General features: G+C 46.4%; 2 protein-coding genes across 2 annotated transcripts; one reads left to right on the top strand and one right to left on the bottom strand.

Annotated features, from left to right (window-relative positions):
- The first annotated feature begins 280 nt into the window (after window positions 1-280).
- On the top strand, window positions 281-6,246 carry LOC115646775 (homeobox protein NANOG-like). Its single transcript, XM_030553069.1, has 4 exons — window positions 281-458; window positions 2,880-3,154; window positions 5,269-5,358; window positions 5,887-6,246. Exons 1-4 carry the CDS (start codon window positions 281-283, stop codon window positions 6,244-6,246), a joined length of 903 nt encoding a protein of 300 aa, XP_030408929.1.
- Window positions 6,247-11,508: 5,262 nt separating this feature from the next.
- Window positions 11,509-15,872, bottom strand: LOC115646767 (homeobox protein NANOG-like). Its single transcript, XM_030553057.1, has 4 exons — window positions 15,692-15,872; window positions 13,514-13,782; window positions 12,443-12,532; window positions 11,509-11,904 (listed from the first exon to the last, which is right to left on the bottom strand). The coding sequence occupies exons 1-4, from the start codon at window positions 15,870-15,872 to the stop codon at window positions 11,509-11,511; spliced, it is 936 nt and encodes a 311-aa protein (XP_030408917.1).
- Window positions 15,873-23,856: the final 7,984 nt, after the last annotated feature.

The raw sequence follows: 23,856 nt of genomic DNA, 5'->3' as shown, positions 1-23,856 counted from the left end.
TTAATCCTGATGCCACCCTGTGTCACTTTCCTCCTCCACTCCCCCTCCTTCTCTCACACCGTTCCCTCCCCCACAATCAACCCTCTTTAACATGACAATGTGCACTGAAGACCTGACTGATGTAGGATATTGTACTCCTTAGAAGGGAACTGCTAGCTATAAAGGTAACTCCCTGTAGACATTCTAGGGCACCCTCATTCTGGGTGGTGAGGTCTAGCCCTTGAGTGAGGTGCTGTCTATTGGGAGGTGGGGGAGGAGCACCCCTTCAAACCAAACCCACATGAGTGCTCACTTGGCTGGGCCCCCTTACCAGCCTTACCCAAGTGGAGCTGGCATGGGCTATGAGGAGTTTTACTGGAACTCAGCAGGGGGTACAGAACGTGCTCTGTCATGCCCAGGAAAGGGAGCAGAAGCAGCTGGTGATGCTCAGTTTCCGGTGGAGGAAAGCCAGAACTCAGGTAAGCCATCAAAGTTAAGTGATAGGACTGAGATTCAAGACACCTAGATCTGTCATTGACTCAGTGGGTGACCTTGGGCAAATCACTTCCACTCTTTGTGACTCTTTCCCCTTTATAAAATGTGGATATGAGCATAATGCATTCAGACTTGCAGAGCACTTTGAGATCCTCAGGTATAAGCACTGTAGAGGCAAAGTATTCTTGTCAGTCTGTATTCCTGGTGCCACACCAGTAAGATCCCTTGGGAATGCCTTATCCTGGCAGGCTAATAGCCAAGGGGGGTAGGGGATGGTCAGGCCTCAAACCAGAGCTATCATATTTATGGAGAGAGGTGAAATCCATGTTTGGTCCGTGGGCTGTAGCATGCATTTAGGATTTCGCACACCCACCACCCACAGCACAGCTCCCAGTGCTGGCAAGGGGGGCATTGCAGAGATGACAGCCTTTACCCAGTGACTGAATGTTTAGTTATCATGGTTATCATTGTTCAAGTTTCATGCAGTGTCACAGGGGGAGGATAGGGAATCCTGTTAGGCTCCACTACTGTTTCTGCCCTCTGTTTCTCTCATTTCCTCATCCTCCTTCCTCTGCTTGTCTCCCTCTTCCCTGGCTCTGTCTGTTTTTTCCTGTCTTCTCTCCCCATTTTCTTCACAGCAGCAGCTCCCAATTCCCACCCCATGGGCTTCACTCCCACCCCTTTCCCATCCCAGCTGCTCAAATGTTCATCAGTGAAATAGTTAATGCAGACAGGTCTTTGTCTACTGTTATTCTTAGGCTCTAGAGTCAATGCCCCAACGAGATTAATGGGAATTCACAAATGGACGTTAACTCTCCCATCTCCCTGGGGGGGGGGGGGAAGGACATGAAGGGGTTAAAATGGGGTGAGATCAGGGAGCAGACCGGTGAGAAGGTGGGGGGCTCAGGGAGAGGGAAGAAATTGTCCCAGGGCATTTGGCCAAGCTTGCAAACCAATACATCCCTCCTGTCCCCCAGTGCTGGCCACATCCACACGTGCCAGACACCTAGGGGAGAGCTATCTGTGTAATCTCACTTGTTAACATTTTCCTATTCATGCTGTCTCAATGGCTTTGCATGTTGGCCGCTTTTGTCTGGACTAACAACCCAGATTGCTTAGGAAGCTTTTTCTTTAGATCTCAATCTTGGCTTTGTCCTTCAGGCAGAGACCCCCTTAGGAGATCTCCCAGGACGAGCTGGCAGGGTCTTTGCGGGTTCCTCTGTCCTCTTGTGAATACCGTCTCTGGAGTGAGTTGAGCAGAGCCCCTGCTCCCCAACCTGTCTCTGTGTCCTCTGTGCCTTTTCTCCTCCTATAAAATCTCATCTGCACAGTATTCTATTCTAGTTCTCACAGGCTTCACAAGGGGTAGAGGCAGCCTAGTGGTTAGAGCAATGGGCTGAGAGTCCAGCAGCCTGCGTTCTTGTCCTGACTGTGGCTCACTGAGTTGTTCTGGTTGTCACCTTACCCTGGTGGTGATAATACCTCCCTCCTGCCCAACAGGGGGATGGTGAGGGTTAGTTTGTGCAGTGCACTGAATCCTGGAGTGGAAAGTAACACTACTGTTGAGAGAGTTTGTTCCAGTGGCTGAAACACAGGACTAAGGAATCAAAGCCTAAACTTTCACTTGTGACCGGTCATTCTGGGTGCCCAACCTGAGACCTCTTAAAGGGGCTTGATTTTCAGAGAGTGCTGAGCACACCTGGGCTCTGAGCACCAGGCCCCTTTAAGGTTCTCAGATTGGGGATCCCAAATCAAGCCTCAAAAATGACTAGACCTAAGCCCAAGAGTCCAGTGCACAGATTCACTGTGTGCTCATGGGTGAGTCATTTACCTCTGCACCCCAGCTTGTCCATCTGTCAAAGGGATATAATTACGCTTGTCCTGAGCAGAACTGCTCCTCTATGTAACAGACTCCCTGTACCACAGCAAACAGATTCTCCTTTATTTAGCTCAAGCGTTGAGGGTCTGCTCTGTTGAAGCAAAAGGATTTGATAGCGATCCCGGCTGCCAGTGTTGTTAGTGGCCAGATTAAGCTGCATAGTGACAGCCTTAACAGATATAAGTATAGTTATTTTCATCCCTAGGTCGCAAAGTGCTCTGCAGAAGGACAAGCTGTAGAGGATTTTGAATTGTAAGGATGAACCTCCCACCTACGGTGTCACTGTACAGCTTAATCTGGCCACTCACAACTTGACACTGGCAGCCGGAATCGCTATCAAATCCTTTTCCTTCAACAGAGCAGACCCTCTGCGCTTGAGCTAAATAAAGGAGAATCTCTGTTTGCTATTAGTGGTACAAGGCGTTTGTCACATAGAGGAGCAGTTCTGATTTCACCCAGCAGAGGACTCCGTGTGTGTGTGTGTATGCACATATGTGGGCTCATTACATATCCCCTTTGTCTTTAGATCTCTCCCCTGCTTCCTCCAGCTCTGGGAATTTCAGCCACTTCACACCAGATTCGGCCACTAGCCCCCAAACAGAATCCTCGTCCCCCCAGCCTGCATCCAAGCCTCAGAAGAATGGGAAGGAAAGTGAGGGAGGAATGAAGAAGGCCAAGATCCGTACAGCCTTCTCCAAGGAGCAGCTGCAAACCCTGCACCAGCGGTTCCAGAGCCAGAAATACCTCAGCCCCCAGCAGATCCGGGAGCTGGCTGCAGTTCTGGGGCTCACTTACAAGCAGGTGAATGGAGAGAGCATAGAGTGTTTGCCTTATAATGGCTGGGTTGCACCTGAATGTCACTTACTGCAAGAGGCACAGTGGAATAAAGGTGGGGGGTGATTAGCACAGAACAGGGACAAAGATGTAAATTACAATACTTGTATTTATGTCCTATAGTTATCCTCAGAGTAAGTATAGGACATTGATTGCTGTGACAGAGCAAGCTCCATACACACATATATAACTGTCCTCCTCCCTTTCCCAAATGTGCCTCAGTCCTGCCCCAGAAAAACCCTTCTTGGAAGGGAGGGGAAATTTCAGCAAGGAGACAGTATTGCCTAGTGGATATAACACTGGACTCGGCCTCAGAGAGGCCGGGGTTCTATTTTCAGCTCTACCGTTGGCCTGCTGGGTGACCTTGAGCAAGTCACTTTGCCTCCTGTGCCTCAGTTTCCCCATCTGTAAAATGGGGATAATGACACATACGTGGATGGAATGTGCTAAAACCCAGCCAGTCCTTGGCACCTTTGTTGAGACTCACGATGAGGGAGCCAGCTAATGCTGATGTTGCCAACTCCTGAGATTTTACTGTGAATCTGCCAAAATTTGCTGATTCTCCTAAAGACCTTGAGTCATATGAAAACATGAGAAGCTCCACTTTCATTTAAAAAACAAACGTTTCTAGCCCTCCTGGTTTCAGAGAAAAGCTTGAAAATAGCTAACATCAGGAGGCAAAGCAAGCCAGCGAGTGAGCGAGAGACCTTTTGTTAAAATCTGGCTTAAAAAAAATCACAACTCTCATGATTTTCAGGGCCCGATTCGTGATTTTTGAATGCCAGGAGTTGGCAGCGCCGTGACGCCATGGTCTGTGGTGTGGTTGTGCAGTAAGTGGGTTACCATAGTTACCTGCTCTTTGTGCTCTGCAGCAGTTCCCAGCCCTCTGCTGGATGCAGTTCAGGGCACTGGTGAATTGCCCCATAAGGCTCTGAGTGGCCTGGTATGGATTAGTTCACAAATCATTTCCTCCCCACCCCCTCTCCAGTGCTCCCGTGCAGCCTTTGCAATAAGATGGGGTGCTGCTGTGAGCTCTCCCTGAGGCTGGACTCCTCCCTCCGACCTGTCTGCCTGCAGCAATGCAATGATCTGCTGCTTGGAATAGCTTGACATAAGGCATCATGCAGGTGCTGCAAGCGCCACACACAACCGCCTTCCTTGCAGATTTATGAGCATCACTTGTTCCACCGCTGCAATGCCTGAGATGAAATTGCTAGCCCAGGCCCAGCTGAACTGGTGCTGTCTATAGTGGTCTCTCCCTACTGTGGATGAGAAACCGCGAGCATTGTAGTTGCCGTGGTTCAGCCATTCTTCCTAACCCTATCCCACAATGCAGTGCATTTGGATATTATCCAAAAGAAAGAGCTGGGCACTCTGGGCTTGGTGTCCCAGGTATCCCAGGATGCACTGGGACAACAAACACAAACACATGCCCCACCTACCCACCCCCAAACCGGTTTTGTCAGAAACAGGACAAGTGAGACAACCAGCTATTTGCTGCAATCAACATCCTTGCAGCGATCCCTATTAGTGCAGACACAGCCCTGGGGGAGTTTGCTTTGGAATTTGCCCCCATCAGGGATCTTGATTTTGGAGACTGATAGAATGCATGGCAGGCCTTCTGCCCTCCCTACACTCCCACAAACACACGTTTCCTTAATTTTGGTCTGTAATCAGATGGGATTTCATCCATTCTATGGGTGGGACCGTAAAGACTGCATTGGGTTTGATTTGTGCCAGTTGTTGGCCACACTCATTCATTTTTCACAACTGTAATGCACTTACATGTCACAATGATGGGCACAATGTGGACAATGTAGGCACTGGGGACAGAGACCCTCCAACACAATTTGCATAGGCCACTAAACAGTCATCTGATGTTGAACTACGGCCAGATTGTAACCAGCAACCACTCAGATGCTTTATAATCCACTCCGATTCCCTGAGCCCTCCAGTCACCCCACCCCCGACCCAAGAGGCTTATTATAATTGGTGAGTCAGAGGTGAAAAATGTCTTAGTCCATTCCCCATTCCCCCCTGACTATCCATTCCCCCGGGAACCTTCTGACCTCTCACTGCAGGTTAAGACCTGGTTCCAGAACAGAAGGATGAAGTTGAAGAGATGCCAGAAGTACAACCTGTGGTCGGAGCGGGCTCAGTGCCTCACGCAGGTAAGGTCATTCCACAGAAAGGGGACCAAGACCATTGGTCTTGAAAGCCCACTGTCCTGCCTTCTCCCATAGCCCAGTGGTATATTCCCTCTGCTATCCCATTTCCTGCTGTATTGGATCAGTACCATGGTCCTGCTAGTTTGGTAACCTGCCTCTGCCATACCCAGTCATGCTGAAGATCCATCCTGCCTGCCTTCCGCTGTTCTGGTCTATTTAACCCACTGCTGTGCCTCCTGCCCTACGGCACAAAAGGTAGCTAGTTTGTTGTTCCCCAGCCAACCAGGGCAATGGTCCAGCTAGTGTTAGCAGCTCTCCTCCTGTTCTACCGGATCAGGCCAGTGGTGAGTCTGGCCTCATGCCCCAGTTGTGAGAGTGGCCTCATATCAGACCTATGAAGTACATTTCTTCTTGTCCCTCCCCACCTCCTCCTGCCTCATGGATATGCCTGGAAGCAAAAGGACTGATAGCCCTTATACAGTGAGTGCCAGTAGACATGCAATTGGTTTTGATTCCTGTTCTCTCTTTCAGACTGGGTTCCAGCCCAGCGGGTACCTGGAAGTGCACCCCAAATTCCACCAGAGCTATCCGATCAGCACAGCTGGAAACATCCAAGCTGTGGGCAACCCCCGTCAGAACTACTCAGCAGGGCAGACCCCATACGCATTCATAGCCAATGAGGAGGGTGGGGTCTTTGGCAAAGGTGGGGCCACCTGTAGCGTCCAACAGACAGTGGGATTCATCGCCCAGCACAAAGTAGACTTTTATCATGGCTTTCCTGGGACCATGGAATATGGCGCAAAGACAGGAGATGGCTATAGCTTCCACCATGCCTCAGCCACTGTGGCACCTTTTCCAGGCACTGCTGGCCACCATCTGTACCACCCCTAAGCAGGGTTAATGCAGAGGGCCCAAACCAATTGTTACTGAATGTCTTCCTTTCCCTGCATCTCTCACGCTGTCTCCTACCTGGGGTAATTATACAACTGTCTCTATCTCACATTCAGATATATGGGCTCACTTACACCCACCCAAACTTTCATGTAGTCACTAACAAAACACACACACACACATCCACGCACACACATATTGGTGTACCCACACATTTACCCTACAGTGAAATGGAGTATCTTTCTAAAAAATATGATCTGGCTCAATCACAAGATATGTGCTTGCTACAAGAATCACTAGGTGAAATTCTCTGGCCTGTGGTATGCAGGTCAGATCGATCATATTAGTCCCTTCTAGCCTTTAAATCTATGACCCTATTTAGGCGGTTTATACTAAACCTTGCTGTGCCTACTGTTGGTGAAGTCTAGAGATCCAAATAAAATTTGATTTTTTTCTCCCATAAAATATCTCTATATCTCTTTATTTAACACATTGGACAAACTGCAGGACACTGCAACATGTAAAAACACAGAAGCACCACGTAAGAATTAGAAAAGCATGTCTAACAATTGGATTATTGATTTGTATTACCATGGTGCTGTAAGGAGCTTCCCACCAATTCAGACGTTTGCAATACTAGAACCCATGCTACTGGTGGCTGGCACCATTTTTGGGGCAGGCCTGCTCTGAGCAATATTAGATGACACTGGGGCCAGTTTAAGGAGCATGGTCACATACCTAGAGTATCAGTTCCTGGCCATGGTGACTTACATCAGAATCTCATGGAGGGAGGGATGGTTTTAGCCTCTTTATTTAAAAAACACAAAGCAATAGCTCTGAGAGGTGTGACCTGCCCTGTTCATCTCAGTGGGGTGTTAACTCCACTGGCCTGGGAGTTCTTGTTAGCACTACTGCAGCAGACTATTGAGGGACAAAAGGTGTATTGCTTAACTGTATTAGTTTATCATGATTGAAAAGCTCCATTAAGATGCAGATTAACATGTTTGAAGTTGGGTTACAAATTAAACTAACTCAATTGAGCTAACACCTTTAAAAAACAAACAAACAATAAAACCCAACATCTCCACTCCAAGCTGGGAATGGGGGTGCAAGTAAGAGCTGCCACCTGACCAGGTTTTCAAGGAATTGTCCTTTAATTGAAGTAGCTGCCTCAGAAAATCCATAAGGGTACTCAGTTCACACTGCTCTCTAGTTTTATAGGCTCAAGCTTTGTTGCGGGTTCTAGAATACAACAGCCGTGTGACCACAATTAAGGGTTTGTCTACACTAGAAATGCTGCAGCTGTGCCACTAGCATAGGCACTACAGCAATGGAAGGCATTCTGGTGCAATAGTAAATCCACCTCTCTGAGGTGGTAGCTAGGTCAACAGGAGAATTCTTCCATCAACCTAGTGCCTACATTGGGGCGTGGGCTGGTTTAACTGCATCACACAGGGCATGAAATTTTTTCCACAGCCCTGAGCAAGGTAGTTAAGTCAACCTAACTTCAGATTAGTGTAGATCAGTCCTTTGTCATTTTACCCATCCCATGCCTTGGTTCCATTTGCTGAAATGTAGAGAATGATGCTTATTTACCATACATATATTCTGAGGTGCAATTCATCCATATTTGCAAAGCGCTTTGAGATCTTCGGCGAGAAAGGCAAAACATGTAACTCTGCTAAACTCTTAATGGCTAACCCACAAAAAATCACCACGGCACTAGTCATAATTAGTATTGGTATTTATAGCACTCATCAAGGGTGAAGACTCAGTTCCATTCTCATCCCAAGGGTGAGTCAAGTCAGGGGTGAGGGCATGGGGATGAGGGAGGAGGGAAGCTTGCCCTGCTTGTATTGTATCTGAGGAGGAGCAGAGGATTTCAGTTTTCCTGGGTTGTCACCTATCTGGTACCTTTATGAACCAGCATTCAACTTGCGTAAGGAAATGAAAACACAAATTGCAGTTCTCTTGAAGGGTTGCCAAGCAACTGATTCTACATTCCACTTCTAGAGCCCACACTTTACAGTCTAGCTACAAGGCCTCTGCGTCTGCTGATGTCCACAGGAAGAGAGACAATGGGTGTACAGAGCAAGCAGGACAATTCCTGTAATGCTGCAGGCTAGTGTTGAGCCAGAGAAGAGAAACCAGAAAGACTGAAAGCACAGAACCTCCCACCCATACCACACAGTGCATGTCTGAACTGGGGAGCAGAGCAGAGGGGGAGTGGGAAAACAGGGGAGCACGTTCACCTTGAACTGAATAATGGGCACTATTCCCAGTTCTTTGTAGTATATTCAAAACTATAACTGTGATTTGTAAAAAGGGCTTCCTGGTCCTGCTTGCAGGCAAGGGGTTTCTGTAGGGAAGCATCTGGGACTTTCAGCGGCATCCTGCAGACAGTCAACAGTAAGGTGGGGTGGGGTGAATGATACCTGTTTTGGGGAACAGCCTGCTTTGTCTATTTTTTGGGTTGCATGTTAAAAGTCTGGAATTTAAGAATTAAAGTAGTGTGACTCTGCAACCTTCTTGAAAGAGGTTATGTTCTTAATGATTTTTTTTTATATCCCATGAGCATAACATTCAAGAGATTACCCAGTTTTGTTTTTATAATATAAGTTTCTAGCGCTCATGGTTGCAGAAAAAATCTGGAAAACAGGAAGTGAATTCAACCTAAAGGCTCAGAAGCCAGCAAAGACAAACCACCCAAACATTTATTGTTTTTAAAATTCTCATTATTTTTTGGGGGGAGGGGAGGGGTGGCGGGAACTCATGGGGTTGGTAAGATAATACTTTTTCCTCATCTCTGTAGGTGAAGTTGTTCCCACAAAGCACTTTCCATCCTTCAGGATGAAAGAAAGTGAAGTTATTACATTACTGAATTGACACCCCATTAAAATAAATTCAGTTTATTTTTCCATTCAAATGTAAAACACGAGTTTATAAAAACATTAGGTAGAAACAAAAAAATGTGATAAAACAGACACAGTGTAAAACACAAGTTAAATTTCATTGCAAGTAAAAAGTCTTTTTTAAAAAACATATATGGGAAAAAAAATATACCCAGCAATCCATGATAGTAAACATTTATCTACTTTGCATTAAAAATGTAAGTAGGACAAAGTCCTTGTGCAGATGTTAAGACAGCATTGAGATAAAAATCATACATTAACAACAAAAACTACTACATAAACTACCAACGCCACCTGCTATCAAACTAAACAAATCTTTAACATGTAATTCATTTATCACTATTGATGCTGTTTGTTTACTTTTTGCACTTGGCTTGGGACAGTGGAACTAGTCCGTTTCACTTTCTTTTTTGAGTCAGTTTTACAAGCTGCAAGTTGTGCATGACCTTAAGTTCCACAGCACTGCAGGGGACAACTGATTTTTTTAAAACCTGTTTTTATTGAATTTTAAAAGACATTTATGAAAACAATTGTATTTATATCAAGCTGGGTTTTTTTTTTAATTCCCACCTCTCACTCCCCCTCCACCACCCCCATGCTTAAACATTGAGTCCAGGAGAAGCTGACACTGTCCCACTTAAAACAAAGAAATAGATAAGTAATCTAATTAGCCTGTGGCAATGTCTCCCCAAGGAAAGTGAGGGAAGCCCTATTAACAGAGTCACTTAAAACTAGAATTGGAGAAGAAACAGTAGGGAGCAATCCTGCACTGGTCCTGGGAGAATGGGATAGATAGGATCTAATGGGCTTATCCACCATCTCTAATTTCTAGGTTAAGAGAGCTAAGCATCAGGTTTGAAATAACTAGACTATTTTTGCCTGGCTGCCACCCTCCGCCCCAGAGTGGCCTCATTCTAGGGGCCATTTTTGTGTAATTTGTGAAGTGCTATGGGATCCTTCATGTATAGGTATATGAGCTATTATTATTACTACTGTAAGAGAATCAGATGGATACCTGAGGACATCAGTTGCTCTCACAGCGCTGATGACTTGCGATGCTATAGCCACGGTCTGTAGGGCTGGGAGCCTGCCAGCAGAGTAGAGCAGGGGAGATGTGGAGGGAGAGCAGTTAGAATGAAACTGACTGACACACATAAGGAAGTTAGTCACTTTGTAAACACTACAGGTAATTTTCTTGGATTAGGATATTAACCTAATCCACCACATTTGCTTACCTTGTACTTTCTCCATCTTTCCATCCCTCCCCTTTTCCTTCCTCTACTCCTCTTTCTCAGTCTCCTTTCTCTCTCTTTCTTAATTAGACAATGAATTGAAATTAGAATCTGAATTCCATTCACCCCTGTTGTGGTCCAGATGCTTAGCTGGTGCAAATGGTGATGTCGATGAAGCTATGCTGATTTGCACCACCTGAGGATTAGGCTGTCTCTTGTCACTGTTTGGTAGATATTCAGGTTCTAATTAAAAAGGAATTGCAGTTATTTATTATTATAGTAAATCTGAGATTTTTTAAGATTATAGATGATCAAATCTAGCCCCTGGTCAGGGTTGGAGAGAGTCCCCTGTTGAAGGATGTATTACATGTTCAAATGTTATGAAGGTTGGCTGGTGGAGGGAGGGAACATAGAAAGGGGGGAAATTTCAGGTTGCATAATCAAGAACATTTTCTAACAGTGAGGAGGCTGCTGAAGGGTGGAAGAATCTTACCCAGAGAAAACCCCATGCTTGGTTTTGTTTATTTTTTTTACAGTGCAAATATTTGTAATTAAAAATATTATAAAGTGATCACTGTACACTTTGTATTCCGTGTTGTAATTAAAATCAGTTAATTTCAAACAAGGACTAGACCAAGCTCTGGAAAGGATCTACAGAAAGGATACAGCTGTACTAGGGACACTAGGGTAGGGAAAGGACTCACTGGTGTAGACTCTGTCATCTCCAGTTCCAACATTCACACACTTCTTGCATGAACATGGCTTTCCACACACATACAGAGCCTATTCCTGGAGCCAGCCAGGGTCAATATGATGAAAGCCAACTTCAGAGCCATGCAGCACACCTTGCGTCAGACACAACAGACAGGCGCCTCTTAAAGAAGAGGAGAGAGAGACCCCAACCATCCTGCAAGGCGCCATGCCCCTCCACTGGAGTCAATGGGAGCAGGGGGACTCCACACATCTCAGGAGTCAGGATCAGGGCCCTAAAAAACAGAGCTGGATAAGAGAAATGGAAGAAAGAGTAGGAGAGGGAGTCAGGATCAGGGCCCTAAAAAACAGAGGCTGGATAAGAGAAACGGAAGAAAGAGTGGGAGAGGGAAAGAAAAAGGAGAGGCCTAAGAGTTATAGTTGCTTTGCGTCCCTTGAGGGTGCCATGCTGGCTGGTACTGCTGGCACACAGCTGTACCCGGGAAGGACGTTGAGGCGCTCTGGAAGTGGTAGCCATCTTCTGTCTCCATGCTGGCATAATCCATGTTTGCTGGGAAGCCATGATAAAAGTTCATCTTTTGCTGGCTGAAGAAGCCCATTGCCTGCTGGGCGCTGCAGGCTCCTCCGGCTTTCCCAAAGAACCCCTCCTCCTCGATAGCCACAAAGGGATACAGGCTCTGGCCACTCCCATAGGTCTGGCTGCTACCATAGCTCTGATGCACATTGGTCACAGTCTGGATGTTCCTGCTGGCACTAACTGGACAACCTTGGTGATAACTGGGGTTCAAATCCAGGTAACCTGCCTGATGAAATCCATAGAGAGAGAGAGAGAAGATGGTTCAATACACAGGTACAAGCAAACAGTACTGAGGCTCCAATAGCACAAACCAGGAGATTATAAACTCTTTGGGGCAGGGACTGCCTTTTCTTTATATATCTCTCTCCAGTGCACAATGGGGCCCTAGGATCTATGCACTACCACAATACAAGTAACAATATCCTAGAGGTGAAAGACTCTCTACCCCATCCCCTGCTTCTCCTGGGTTGACTGGATTGCAATTGATGTCCATATGCCATTCTCTAATGCAACCAGTCCCCCGACCTGAGATCCTAGAAGTGGAAAGTTCTGCTCTCCTTCCCCCAGATCCATTTGATCCCCAATATAGGCTTCAATGACATGATACAATAAACAGAGAATGAAGGAATGCTGTACTGGAAACACTGAGCAAGGGCTGGTTAGTAAGCCCATGGGCATCTCATATTAACTGGAGAGCAAACACGTACATTAGATAGATATTATAGGTCCCCTTGGTAACTGCCCATAATGAAACCTCTTCTTACTTGGGATAGGCATGTCCCTTTTTCCATCCACTGAGTTTCCTTCTGGCAACGTTTAAACTTCATCCGCTGGTTTTGAAACCATGTTTTTACCTAGAGATGATAGGGGTAGGAGACAGGGCATAAAAATCCCTTTTTAGACAGAGCTCACAAAATATTTTTTAGACAATACATAAAGGGATTGCTTCACCCAGCATTGAAATGCAGCCACCTCTGGGCTGGAACATGGCAGGCAATAGCAATTATATACAATAATTTAGGAAGTGAAGAACACCACTCTATCCAGCTGAAAATGGGAGAATTTAGGGAGGTCAAATATAATTACAGTCACTGGGACAGACACCCCTACTGCAAATTACCACAGGTTCTTTCATGATCACAAATAGTCAGAACCTCCATTTTTGTATGAAAGATGGATCAGTCCTAAATTAGTGTCATCCACACGGCTTTCTGCAGCACAGCACCCAGCAGGATGACACTGTAACACTAGTGTCAGTACTGAGAGTAGAGAGTACACCTAAGTCGCCCATACTTTCTCTGCAGCGCAGCACCCCCTGCCTTCATGCTGGGGCAATGAGGTCAGTAGTGGCTCAGAGAGCATAGTGATGCTAGTTATAGAACAACCAGGAACTGACTCTTCATTGAAAGAACAGGAGTACTTGTGGTACCTTAGAGACTAACAAATTTATTTCAGCATAAGCTTTCATGGGCTACAGATCACTTCTTCGTTTGTTAGTTTCTAAGTTGCCACAAGTACTCCTGTTCTTTTTGCAGATACAGACTAACATGGCTGCTACTCTGAAACCTGACTCTTCATTGCCTGCCCCTTGCTTAGTCTTGAACACCTGTGCAAAGTGGATGGATAATCCTAGGTGAGCAAGGGGAGAATTCTGACACTGGCAGCATTTCACAGCCTCCTTGCACAGATGTAAATTACAACAGAAGAGAGGAGACAGTGGGGATCTGACCAGAGATCTCCCACTGAAAAACTGACCATGTTTGTAAGACCACCTCAAATCAAGGATGCAGCCACTAGGATGCCAACATGCTAGAGAACCAGATCTCAGTGTTCACCTGCTTGTAAGTGAGCCCCAGGGCTGAGCCCAGCTCGCGGATCTGCTGGGGGCTGAGGTATTTCTGGCTCTGGAACCGCTGGTGCAGGGTTTGCAGCTGCTCCTGGGAGAAGGCCGTGCGGCTCTTGGCCTTCTTCACCCCTCCCCCGCTTTCCACCCCACCCATCCGGATCGCAGGGTGTGGGGATGGGGGCTCCGTGTTGGGGCTGGTGGCTGAGTCCGGGGTGTACTGCATGCGTGTTCCCGAGCTGGAGGACGCTGGAGAGAGCTCTAGGGAGGGAGAAAGCAAAGTGGCGCATTAAGAGGTGCCTGCAGTGTGACAGGAGAAGTTCATCCCTGGGGGATACCGATTTGCTTTTGGTCGGTGCGTGAGCTCCCTGCTCGGGAAACGTGCCTATTGCATGTAAGAGCAAAGGGTCACACGACTTAATGGGGTGTCTCAAGCTCGCTGCGGGCCCACCCCGCACAAACAGCTGCGAAAACTGAAGCGCTCTCTGCAGACGCCTGGCGGGGGTTCCCGGCACTGCGGGCTCTAGGGTTAAACACGCCACCAGCTGCTACAATTCTTATTAGAAATAAATGCTGGGGTTGGAGCCAGGGCAAGGCAGGGGGAGAACGTGCCCGAAGTAGTAACAGCGCGGATCAGCCTGGAAAGCAAGATGCAGGGCAGCCTCGGGGAAGGCGCTGTACAGAGCAATTCCCCATTGGCCCGGGCGGGGGGTGTAAATTGTTTCCCGAGGGCTGGGAACACCCTGAATTCGCTCTTTTCTCCCCGGTCTTGTCCGTGGGACAGGCACGGGGGGCGGGAGCTGAAGGAGCCCCGGGAGTCTGCATGCGCCTTGGGAATCCACAAGAGCCAGACACCAGCAGCATGACAGACTCAGCAGCACCTTCGCAGCCTGGCTTGGCGCCGGGAGCTCTGGGCCACGCTCGCTAGACACCCCACCAAGGAGCTGCCTGTCCCCCACCCAGCCCTAGGAGCCGACCCTGTGCAGAGATCGCACCCCTCACACCCCTCGACTCGGGCCCTTTTGCCTCCTCCCAGGAAGGGAGCAAGGCTTGATTTGGTCCAGAAGTAGAGCCAGGACAATCTCTAGAGCCTGCCTCCCTTCCTGGGTCTGGGTCACCGCGGTGCCCTCCCTGGCGCCTCGCCCGCCTCCTGGGACCTCGACCCCTGCCCCACCACCGGGGGGGGCGGGGGATTATTGCTACTTCTCCCTGCGCCCCCGGGCTCTCGCGCCCCGTTAGCCACAGGCGGGGCCACAGCGCCCCCGCTTTGCACGGCTGCAGCTTTCAGCGGGCGCGCCCCGGCCTGTTGCGGATTGCAATTGGTCCAAGCAGGACAGCCTGGTGCCCGTGCTACAAAAGACCGGGACCAGGCGAGAGGGGCCAGGGCTGGTTTCCCTTTCCAGGCCAGACATGCACCAATCCCCATCGGAAAGCGGGTCCCTGCCAAGCCCCCCGCAACCCCTCGCCCGGATTCTCTCTGAACATCCCCCCGCAGCCCCACACAACTCGGATTTAAACACGTCTCGCTTCCCCCCACTGAAGGGAACGGCAGCGTTGGCGTTTAGCGTCCAGGAGAGCAGGAGGGGCCCTTAACTAGAGCCTTCCAACCACGTGTCCAAGCAGCCCTGGACACCAACCTTTCTAGTAAAAGCAGCAGAGTCCTGTGGCACCTTATAGACATCTGACGAAGTGGGTATTCACCCACGAAAGCTCATGCTCCAAAACGTCTGTGAGTCTATAAGGTGCCACAGGACTCTGCTGCTTTTACAGATCCAGACTAACACGGCTACCCCTCTGATACTTAACCTTTCTAGTGCTGCTCTGGGTCTGTTCCGAGGGGCGTCCGCCCGCCCGCACCAACTTGCTGCCAGACAGGACTGGTTATTGCACCTAGAAGTGGGTGCTTAAGCCCCCCATGAAATACCCTCTAAGCTAGTTTGGGTCGATCTTCCCCCAGATTAGACAGCGTTTCGGACTCCCTCTTCCTCCCCTAAAAAACAAGATAGCAGCATCTTTTGGGGAGAGGGAGAGGTCACTTGGCTATGGAGATAGAGGAAAGCTATTGAGATGAGCTCTCCCACACCCGCCCCTTGTTGAGTCATTTCAGACAGCAAGATTGATGATAATAATCACTTTTCTTGGTGTTTACTTCATTCCAAAATTGGCCTACCTGGATTATGGAGGGTCTTCTCCTCTGGCTCTGGGACCGGGGCATCAGCATCTGCTGCCTCTTTGTGGGGGACATTGTCCATCTCTGCTGGGCAGTTCCAATAGTAGTCGCCATACCTTATTCCAGTTCCTACCCCGGCTGGGTAAGGCTGGTAGGGGGGCATTGCCAGGTGGGCACTCATGGATGTTTGTGTTTGGGGAACGTTACCCCAGAATAAATCCCTAACCTCTGAGAAGACAAGGTGGAGATGGAGAGGGGCAGACTCGATCAGACAAACACACACACAGATGCCCACCGAGTGGGGGTAGATTTATGCCCTTCCTAACTTTGCCTTGATTAGAGAGAATTTTCAAGGCCATTGTCATGTTAAAAGTAAGTTGATTGGAGGGGAGTGGCTATGGATTGGGAGGAGGAAGCGTACAGAAGGGCGCGAGGGGGATGGAGGGAGTGAAAAATAAAAAGAGCTCAATGTGAATAGCTTACAAACACTGTTTGCAAAACTGAATTGTAAAAACGGATCCCCCGAAGCCTGTTCACCCCTGCTGTGTCTGAGCTGTAATGTGTACAGTCCCTATGATTCAGAGATCTATTATTGCATAGGCAGGCTAGAGATACAGAGCTGTATGTAGACATACCTAGGTATGTTGACAATATATCAATAGCTGACCAGTTCCATGGATGGATAATTAAGACAGATAATCAATAAGAGATAGACAATTATTGATTCCCTTTCCTCTGATGTGTAAAGTATTATTAAATAAAAGGTGAGGTAGACAGGCCATTAAATGGCCAACACTCTGGAACAGAAAGGTGCCTAAAATTTGGCTATCCTTTATGCAGAGTGGAAACATTTTAATATTCAAGGAAGGGTAACTATGGAATTTCCTTCTCACTTTAAGAATGGGTAGTAGGCCTGCCATTATTTCCACTAATAAGTCAATGGTAAACCTTTCTTCCCCCCCTCCCCCTTAATTTCAGTGTCAGGATCAAGTCCTTTTTGAGTATACATTTTGGAAACATAGGGAGGCACCCCCTGCTAGTGCATACAGCCCCCTCTTTTCTCAACGCAGTTAACTCTTCAGACCCAGAGTTTCCCCCAGGGCATGAGGAAAGCTTGTATGTCTGCACTGCAGATTTAAAAACAGGGCTATAATTGCAAGCAGTTAAGCACTCAGCCTCCTTGCAAATTAATGCAACAATATTTTAGAGCTTTTTCCCTCTCTACCAGTTATCTAAATCTATGAATTGTGCAGAGCAGATTTGCTCATTTGATGAGCTTTTGGGTATTAACACAATTCCCAGGATTGGATTTAGAGAGAGGCAACGTGTAGATCCACCTTGCACTTCTTACTCCTTTTCATGCCTTTTGGGGACTGTTTCTGCCCATTTTTCAAACCTGTTCCCTAATTTTTGCTCTTAAAAAACATCTTGTTTATCATGTTCTCTCCCCCCTCTCTTTTTCTCCTCCCCAACCCTAGTGAAAAAAAAAATCCACTTAAAAATCAATTTCCCAACACCTTCAAAGTGCAAACAACATTGCATTAATGTATAAATGGCATCAAATAAAGCTTAATTTGGGGGCCTTAGCTTTAAAAGTTAAGAATGCCTATTTTATTTTGGAGTGGAAAGAAAGCAAAGTTGCTATTACATTTCCATAAATAAATACCGGGGAGATCATTCCTCTTCTGCAATCAGTGGATTCAAAAAAATATCCAAATCTGATGGAGGAGGAGCATTGAGGAGTTTCTCTGCCCCAGATTCACTCGAGGGAGGAGGGGGAGAGGGGAGGAAGTTTGCAGGATGAATCTGAAAAAAATGAGTTTGAAAAGCACACCTGAAGAACATGTACAGGAAAAAAATAAAGTTGCTGCAGAACCCCAGACTTGAGCTGCCTGATCCTGAACCACTGAAGTCAACAAACTTTGCCAGATTGCCTTTGATTTAAGTGGGGGGCATGATGCCTTTGATTGGTGAATTTTTTTCCATGCCCCTTCTCCCTGCAAAATAATCCAGAGAAAGAGAAAATAGCTTCCCACAAACAGAGACCAGACACCCCCCCGGAATGAAATCAGTCAAAGAAAGGGGGAATGAGGCACAGCAGGCATCAGACACCCCCTCCTAAAAGAATTCAAAGGTATCAGGAAGGGAATCCCTTCTGGCACCAGACATACACACAAACCTCCAGCGAAAATACGGGTGTAAACCTATCGTGGAGTTGAGCCAGCATAGATCTGCAGCCCATTCACTTGCAAACAAAGGCATCTGGGAGGTGTGCTCGAACCCCCTGCCCCAACGGGCACTCGCTGAGGCTACCTCCCAGAACTAGGTGCTAAGTGTATTAGATATGTCGCCATGGCTGGGAGAGAGTTCACAGCTCTTAAATAAGCTCCAACAGGCTGGAGCCTTTGGTGTGCTGGCCACAATAACAGCCCACTTTGATGAAATCTTAATTAATTGGGATTTTGTTCCTAAATTAGATTGCATGCGCAGTCGAGCAGTGAACTAGGAACCCAGGGAAAACCTAATCAGGCTAAAAGGATGCATAAATGAAGAAACAGCACAAACCGTGGCTGTCTCATTCCCCTCCCCCATTGCAGGTCAGTAGGGTCAATTCCCCATCAGGCATTCTTCACATTCCTAATTTAAACAAATAAAACTATTAGTGGGGGTTGATCTTACTTTCTTTAATGACACTGGCAAAAGTCCAGTTGACTCCCACGACTCCAGCATGCATACTGTGTATTGCAACATAGTCATGTCATCCTTAATATATTTATTTTCATATATTTGCTATTGCTTTAAATAGTAAATATTGCTATTGTGCTCTATTATCATTTTAAAGCATAATAAAATGGTAATGACAATTAATAATGCCATTGCTTAAGTTGCATCACTCTGTGCCTCAGTTTCCCCAGCTGTCAAATGGGGATAATGGCCCAGATCCACAAAGATATTGAAATCAATAGATCTGGGCCAACAATACTTACTTGCTTTGAGATTTACTGATGAAATGCCCTATGGTAGAGCTGGATATTATTATTATAAATGTACCACCTGCATCAAAAAATAAGGCCCTGCAAAGAAGTACACACAGGCTTAACTTTATGTATATGGGTAGTGCCATGAAATTATGATGTCAAATTGAAGCATGTGCCTTTTGGATTCAGACCTAAGAGTTTAATTAATAAACAAAGACAAATATTTATTTATTGTCATTGTTACTTTAATTGGCAAAATTGATTTATTATGTCAATAAAAATTAGACATATATGGGTCCATATTGTTCATTTATCTGCACCTTTGGCTTTGCAAAGTGCGCCACTCAAAATGTTAATTTTAATACTATAATAATGTTAATACTGAGCTCCACACATTGCTTTTCATGAGCAGACCTCCAGTGTGGCAGAAACAAAGGGGAAAGATACGTTTTCTAAAGAGATTTTAGAAAAGAGACAGAGGGCTAAATTCACCCTGGGGGCAAACAGCTCTGATTGCCATTGTTATCAGTGAGGGTAGTGCCTGCCTCTGCCAGGAGCAGAAAAGGAGCCAGGTTTTGAGCAATAGTACAGCCAGGGGATGATGGGTCATTAGCATGCTACCTTCAGTTATACCCATTGGTTTGAAAAGACACCATGCATGCACCTCAAAGCCGGGGGAGGGAGTCGCCTCTCAGGGAGATGGATTTAAAGTTATTATTAAGATGATGTTTTTAAAAAGTGAATGGTACAGCGTTTAAACACAGAAGTTTCTGGTTATTGGGGAATAACATACAGATTATCAAGGGATGCAAAATTCAGTTTAAGATTGGATGGCGTAACGAATATATAATCTGCAATATCCCCGATTGGGGGTAAAAGATTAACAGGTCAAAGTACAGATATTGAGATATGGGGGCATGTTGTTCATATGAGTATAATATGAGAACTTGGGGGAGTTCAGATGTGGAGTATAATGAGTGGATACAATGATGAGGATGGACTGACCCTCATTTGGTGAGATTTAACGTTCTGTGAGTTTATGGTTCCAGTTCATATGGTCCAATAGAAAAAGTCTCTTGGTCCCTTTCTCATAGTTGATGCACAATGTCGCTCTGGCTCATGCCTCCTGGTACTGTCGATGGCTGGTGATGTGTTTGACATAGATGTCCCCGGACCATTGGATGGTGTCTGAGACCATGAGGCGCCCCTGATCCATGCGTAGCATCAACTACAGCGATGGGAGAACCCCTCATGTCTGCATAGATAGTGTCTACACAGAAGCGCTACAGCGGGAGATCGGCAATCGTAATATTTCAAGTGCAGACAACCCTAAGCCATCACCCACTGTTTGAGGTTCCCCAGTAAGGAATTGCATCTTGGCTATGGCAGGCCCCCTGGCATGTGAAAATTAGCACTGAGTGAATAACAGAATTTTTGGTTTGGTCACTGAATTGAAAAGTTTGAAAAAAAATCGTTTCAGATCAAACTGAAATAATGCTTTTTTAATTGCTCAGTGAAATGAAAGTTTAAAATTTCATTTAGGGTTGACTGAAATGTTTTGGTTGACCTGAAATGAAAGGGTTTGGTTTTGTCTTGTTTTTCATTTTCAGGGTTTTTAAAAAATGTTGTTAATGTTTTTTAAATAAAATGCAGGAAAACACCGAAACAAAAGGTATTTCTGAAATTAGAAGTCAAAACATTTCATTTTGGAAATGCTGAAATGAACAGCTTAGACATTTTAAAAAAATAATTCTTTGGCTGTTTTTTTAAACCCCAAACTATTTACTGACATCTGCCCCAATCCACAAATAGTTTCAGTTGCCCTGAATCTGCATTTTTCTGTGAAAAAACTATTTGCATGACAAAATCACCCAGCTCTAGTGGAAATCCCTTTCAGTCCATCTGGCCTCCCTTTCAAAAAGCATCTTCAATATGTTTTTATTTCTCCAGCATGGTGTTTTCAGGACAACCATTGTTTGGGCCCCAGGTCCATTACCAGGGATTGGCTCAAGCTGCAAAATATCACATCTGGACCTGGACCCTCTCCTACTCATGCAACAATTAATTAGCTCTGATTCACACCATTATAGAAAGGCTTGTCTATGTTACAACTATGTCCGAGTCAGGGGCTTGTGTACATTACAAATATACCCAAGCCATGAGTTAGAAGCTGTGTAAATAGGATCTAACCCTGCTTCAGAATCCTTCAGTGTCCAAGGCTTTAGCTCAATTAGCTTGTCTACATGAGGAAGTCCTCCTCCCCTATCTGAATGTGACTTGGAGCAGTCAAGTTAGCTGACGTGATGTTGATCATGACTTTGCAGTCAGTGGAGGCCAGGGCAAATCATGTTCAACACTGTGTCAGCCCAGTTTTACCCGTGACTGGCTGGTATGCTGCTGAGCATGTCAACAAACTCAGGTGCTCTGAATGGTGTTCAAATACCACAAGCTTTTGTAATGGACACAGTCCCCTGCGGGAACCTGGTTAGGTCTTAGCTACAATAGAACTTTTAGCCAAACCTAACGTCTTTCTCCTGGCTAAGTTGTAGTGTGCCCATGAACAAAGACTGAACTGTGTTTTCTCGGGCAGGGGATACCATCTTGCAATAGGGGCTTTGCAGCATAGTGAGACCATACACAGCTCAGCAAGCAGTTGTCTGTAGAACAGGGTTTTATTTTTCTAACGACAAAAAAATGGCCCTTTTCTACACTACTGTTGAACAACTGTTGTTGCTCTCAGGACTTCACCTGGAGTGTGAATTGGGTCCTATCAATCAGAAAAGATGTTGTTTCTTTGATTTTGTTTTGATTTTTTCAAAGGTAGTAAGGAATACCTCCCTTGCTGAGCTAGGCTTGCCAACCCTTCAGAATTGTCCTGGAGTCTCCAGGAACGAAAGATTAATCTGTAATTGAAGATTATGTCATGTGAAGAAAGCTCCAGGAATACCTCCAACCAACATTTGCAACTTTATGCTGAGTCCTTCTGGGACAGAAAGTGTAACAGCTTGGGTGTCGGGGAATGCAAACCAATCCTAGCCTGGCAGTCTGGCCTGAGTAAGGAGTGGGCTCCTCACAACATGGGGTTGATGCATTCACCTACTGTGCCTCTGTGGGGGCATAACATCATGCTACAAAGTGGGGGCATAAAATGATCTAAAATCAAATCAAATCAAATCCATCCGGAAAGACAAACCATGCATCTCGTAAGCTGTGGAGAGCCAACCAAACAGTAAAGGTTGAACCCTCTTAATTTTAATTTAGAAAAACATCTTAATCCTGCTCTGCGGCATGACCTCCCATTATTCCAGTCCTGGTCTCTCCCCACACAGTTCTGCCAATGCCCCTCAGTCCTGCCTGGCAGCTCCCCTGCTATTCCAGTCCTGGACTCCCTACACATAACCGTACCCAGCGCTAACCCAACACTCTCCAGCATTCCAGTGTTTGACCCACCTGCCCCTGTCTGGCTAGAACATCACAACCTGAGCAGCAGTGATTGTGGATGGAAGGCAGTCTTGAAAGAATAACAAAAATTAGCCCGTCATTTGTATTATAATCTCATTTTCCTTTCTCTGGACTCCTTGGGAAAGCAGGTCAGAAAAAGGACAAAGCTCTCCCCTCCCATTAACATCTCAGGCTCCTGATCACCTGAGAATTGCAGGATAATTGTAGCTCTTTGTTAACGGTGGAGATGCAGACTCAGGCCAAAGCAGTCACTGGGATGGACTGCTTCCCTGGGCAGAAAGGGGAGTGTGAAAATATGCGGACAGGAAGGCTATTGAACAAACCACAAGGTCAAGAGTTTGAGGGGTCTGTTCTTTCACTACCACCCGTTCCTGAGACACACTCTGACATAGTGTTTTAATTCCACATATTCATATCAGGAACTATTTCCTAATGGCAGGATTGATTAGGCCGTGGAATAGACAACCCAAGGGAAGGTGTGAAAACAGCATTATTTGGAACTAGGACTGGACAGAGCCCTGCAGAATAAAGTGTAGGCAACAATCCTCCACCAGCTGTGGGCACAGTGGCAAGAAGTGACCTCGAGGGCCGTGACTACACTGAGGATGCCCTGAATTTTTCCCACCTTCTCTCCAGCACCAGTGCAGCTCCATCAGAGTTGCAAATGCTACAGCTTCCACCACTGGCAGCATGAGTGTCCCACATTTCCTAGCGTAGACAAAGCTCTGGAGGGGCTACCTTTAAACCCCCCAGGATACGATCCATTTCCCAAACAGCTTTCATGATGTTAGGCGTGCTGAGCTTCTGGAAGTACTTGCCCAATATACCCCAGACATGCTTCACTGAGTCCCTTTACATATAGCCCTGCTAGGCATGCAGAATTAAACAGGAGTGTATTCTCTTGGCGGGACATTGCCCTCCATTGCCCAGTCTGAGTATTGCCCACAGTTTCTTAGTGCTCTCCCAGTGGGAATATCACCTGCATGACTAACAGCTGTAGCAAACCTTCAGCCAAAAAAGTATATTTAAGTCACCAATGGATTGCTGCATGTGCAAGGAACGTATCCCCCAGCACCCACAACCTCCAATATCTCTCCCCAGAAGTGCTCGGAAAAGAACAGGTTTAATTAGGTGAGTAAAGTAGCTGATTTGTTACACAGATAACCGTTATGGCACATCTCTCTTGTCACTTACAGCCTGAAGGATTCCAAGGTGTTGTACACACCGGGTCAAGATCATTCTCTCACCACTGCGCTCTCTGTGGTAGTTTAACAGCACACAGAAACACTAGACAAACAATTATGGGCAGATGATAAAGAATAGTTTATACTTATATCCTGTTGAAATACCAGGACATTCCTACTCTTATGAAAAGTACCAGGAGGTTTCTCAAAATCTTGAGTAGCCAGAGCCTCAATTTCATATCTCATCCAAAAGATAGTACAATGAACCCTATGTCCACACTGGGGCGTTCAGGCTAGTAGATGTTCAGGGGAAAGAGAGCCCCCTGCTGAGTAACCTTCATACTCCCTGAAGCAAGGCATAGTGATTCACAGGGAACCTGCTCCCTAAGGAGTCATCCACACTGTATTCTGCAGCACCCACACTTTCCCTACATCTCTACATCCAAGCACTGACCCAGGCTGATCTTATTTACCCTGTAGTGACTGATGCAGGTCAGAAAAGAACTAATCATAGAATTTCAGGATTGGAAGGGACCTCAGG

Source organism: Gopherus evgoodei, chromosome 1, assembly GCF_007399415.2.
Source record: "Gopherus evgoodei ecotype Sinaloan lineage chromosome 1, rGopEvg1_v1.p, whole genome shotgun sequence".
NCBI classification, from domain to species: domain Eukaryota; kingdom Metazoa; phylum Chordata; order Testudines; family Testudinidae; genus Gopherus; species Gopherus evgoodei.
Note: the sequence above shows the minus strand (reverse complement) of the source record. Positions and strands in the feature narration are given on the sequence as shown.

Bases quoted from the DNA above. Each gene is read 5' to 3' on its own strand.
- LOC115646775 (XM_030553069.1), top strand. From the start codon at position 281: ATGAGTGCTCACTTGGCTGGGCCCCCTTACCAGCCTTACCCAAGTGGA. The intron at 459-2,879 runs GTAAGCCATCAA...CTTTGTCTTTAG, and splicing joins GGAGGAAAGCCAGAACTCAG to ATCTCTCCCCTGCTTCCTCC. The intron at 5,359-5,886 runs GTAAGGTCATTC...TCTCTCTTTCAG, and splicing joins GGGCTCAGTGCCTCACGCAG to ACTGGGTTCCAGCCCAGCGG.
- LOC115646767 (XM_030553057.1), bottom strand. From the start codon at position 15,872: ATGAGTGCCCACCTGGCAATGCCCCCCTACCAGCCTTACCCAGCCGGG. The intron at 12,533-13,513 runs GTGAACACTGAG...TATCATCTCTAG, and splicing joins TGGGGCTCACTTACAAGCAG to GTAAAAACATGGTTTCAAAA. The intron at 11,905-12,442 runs GTAAGAAGAGGT...GGATTTCATCAG, and splicing joins AAGGGACATGCCTATCCCAA to GCAGGTTACCTGGATTTGAA.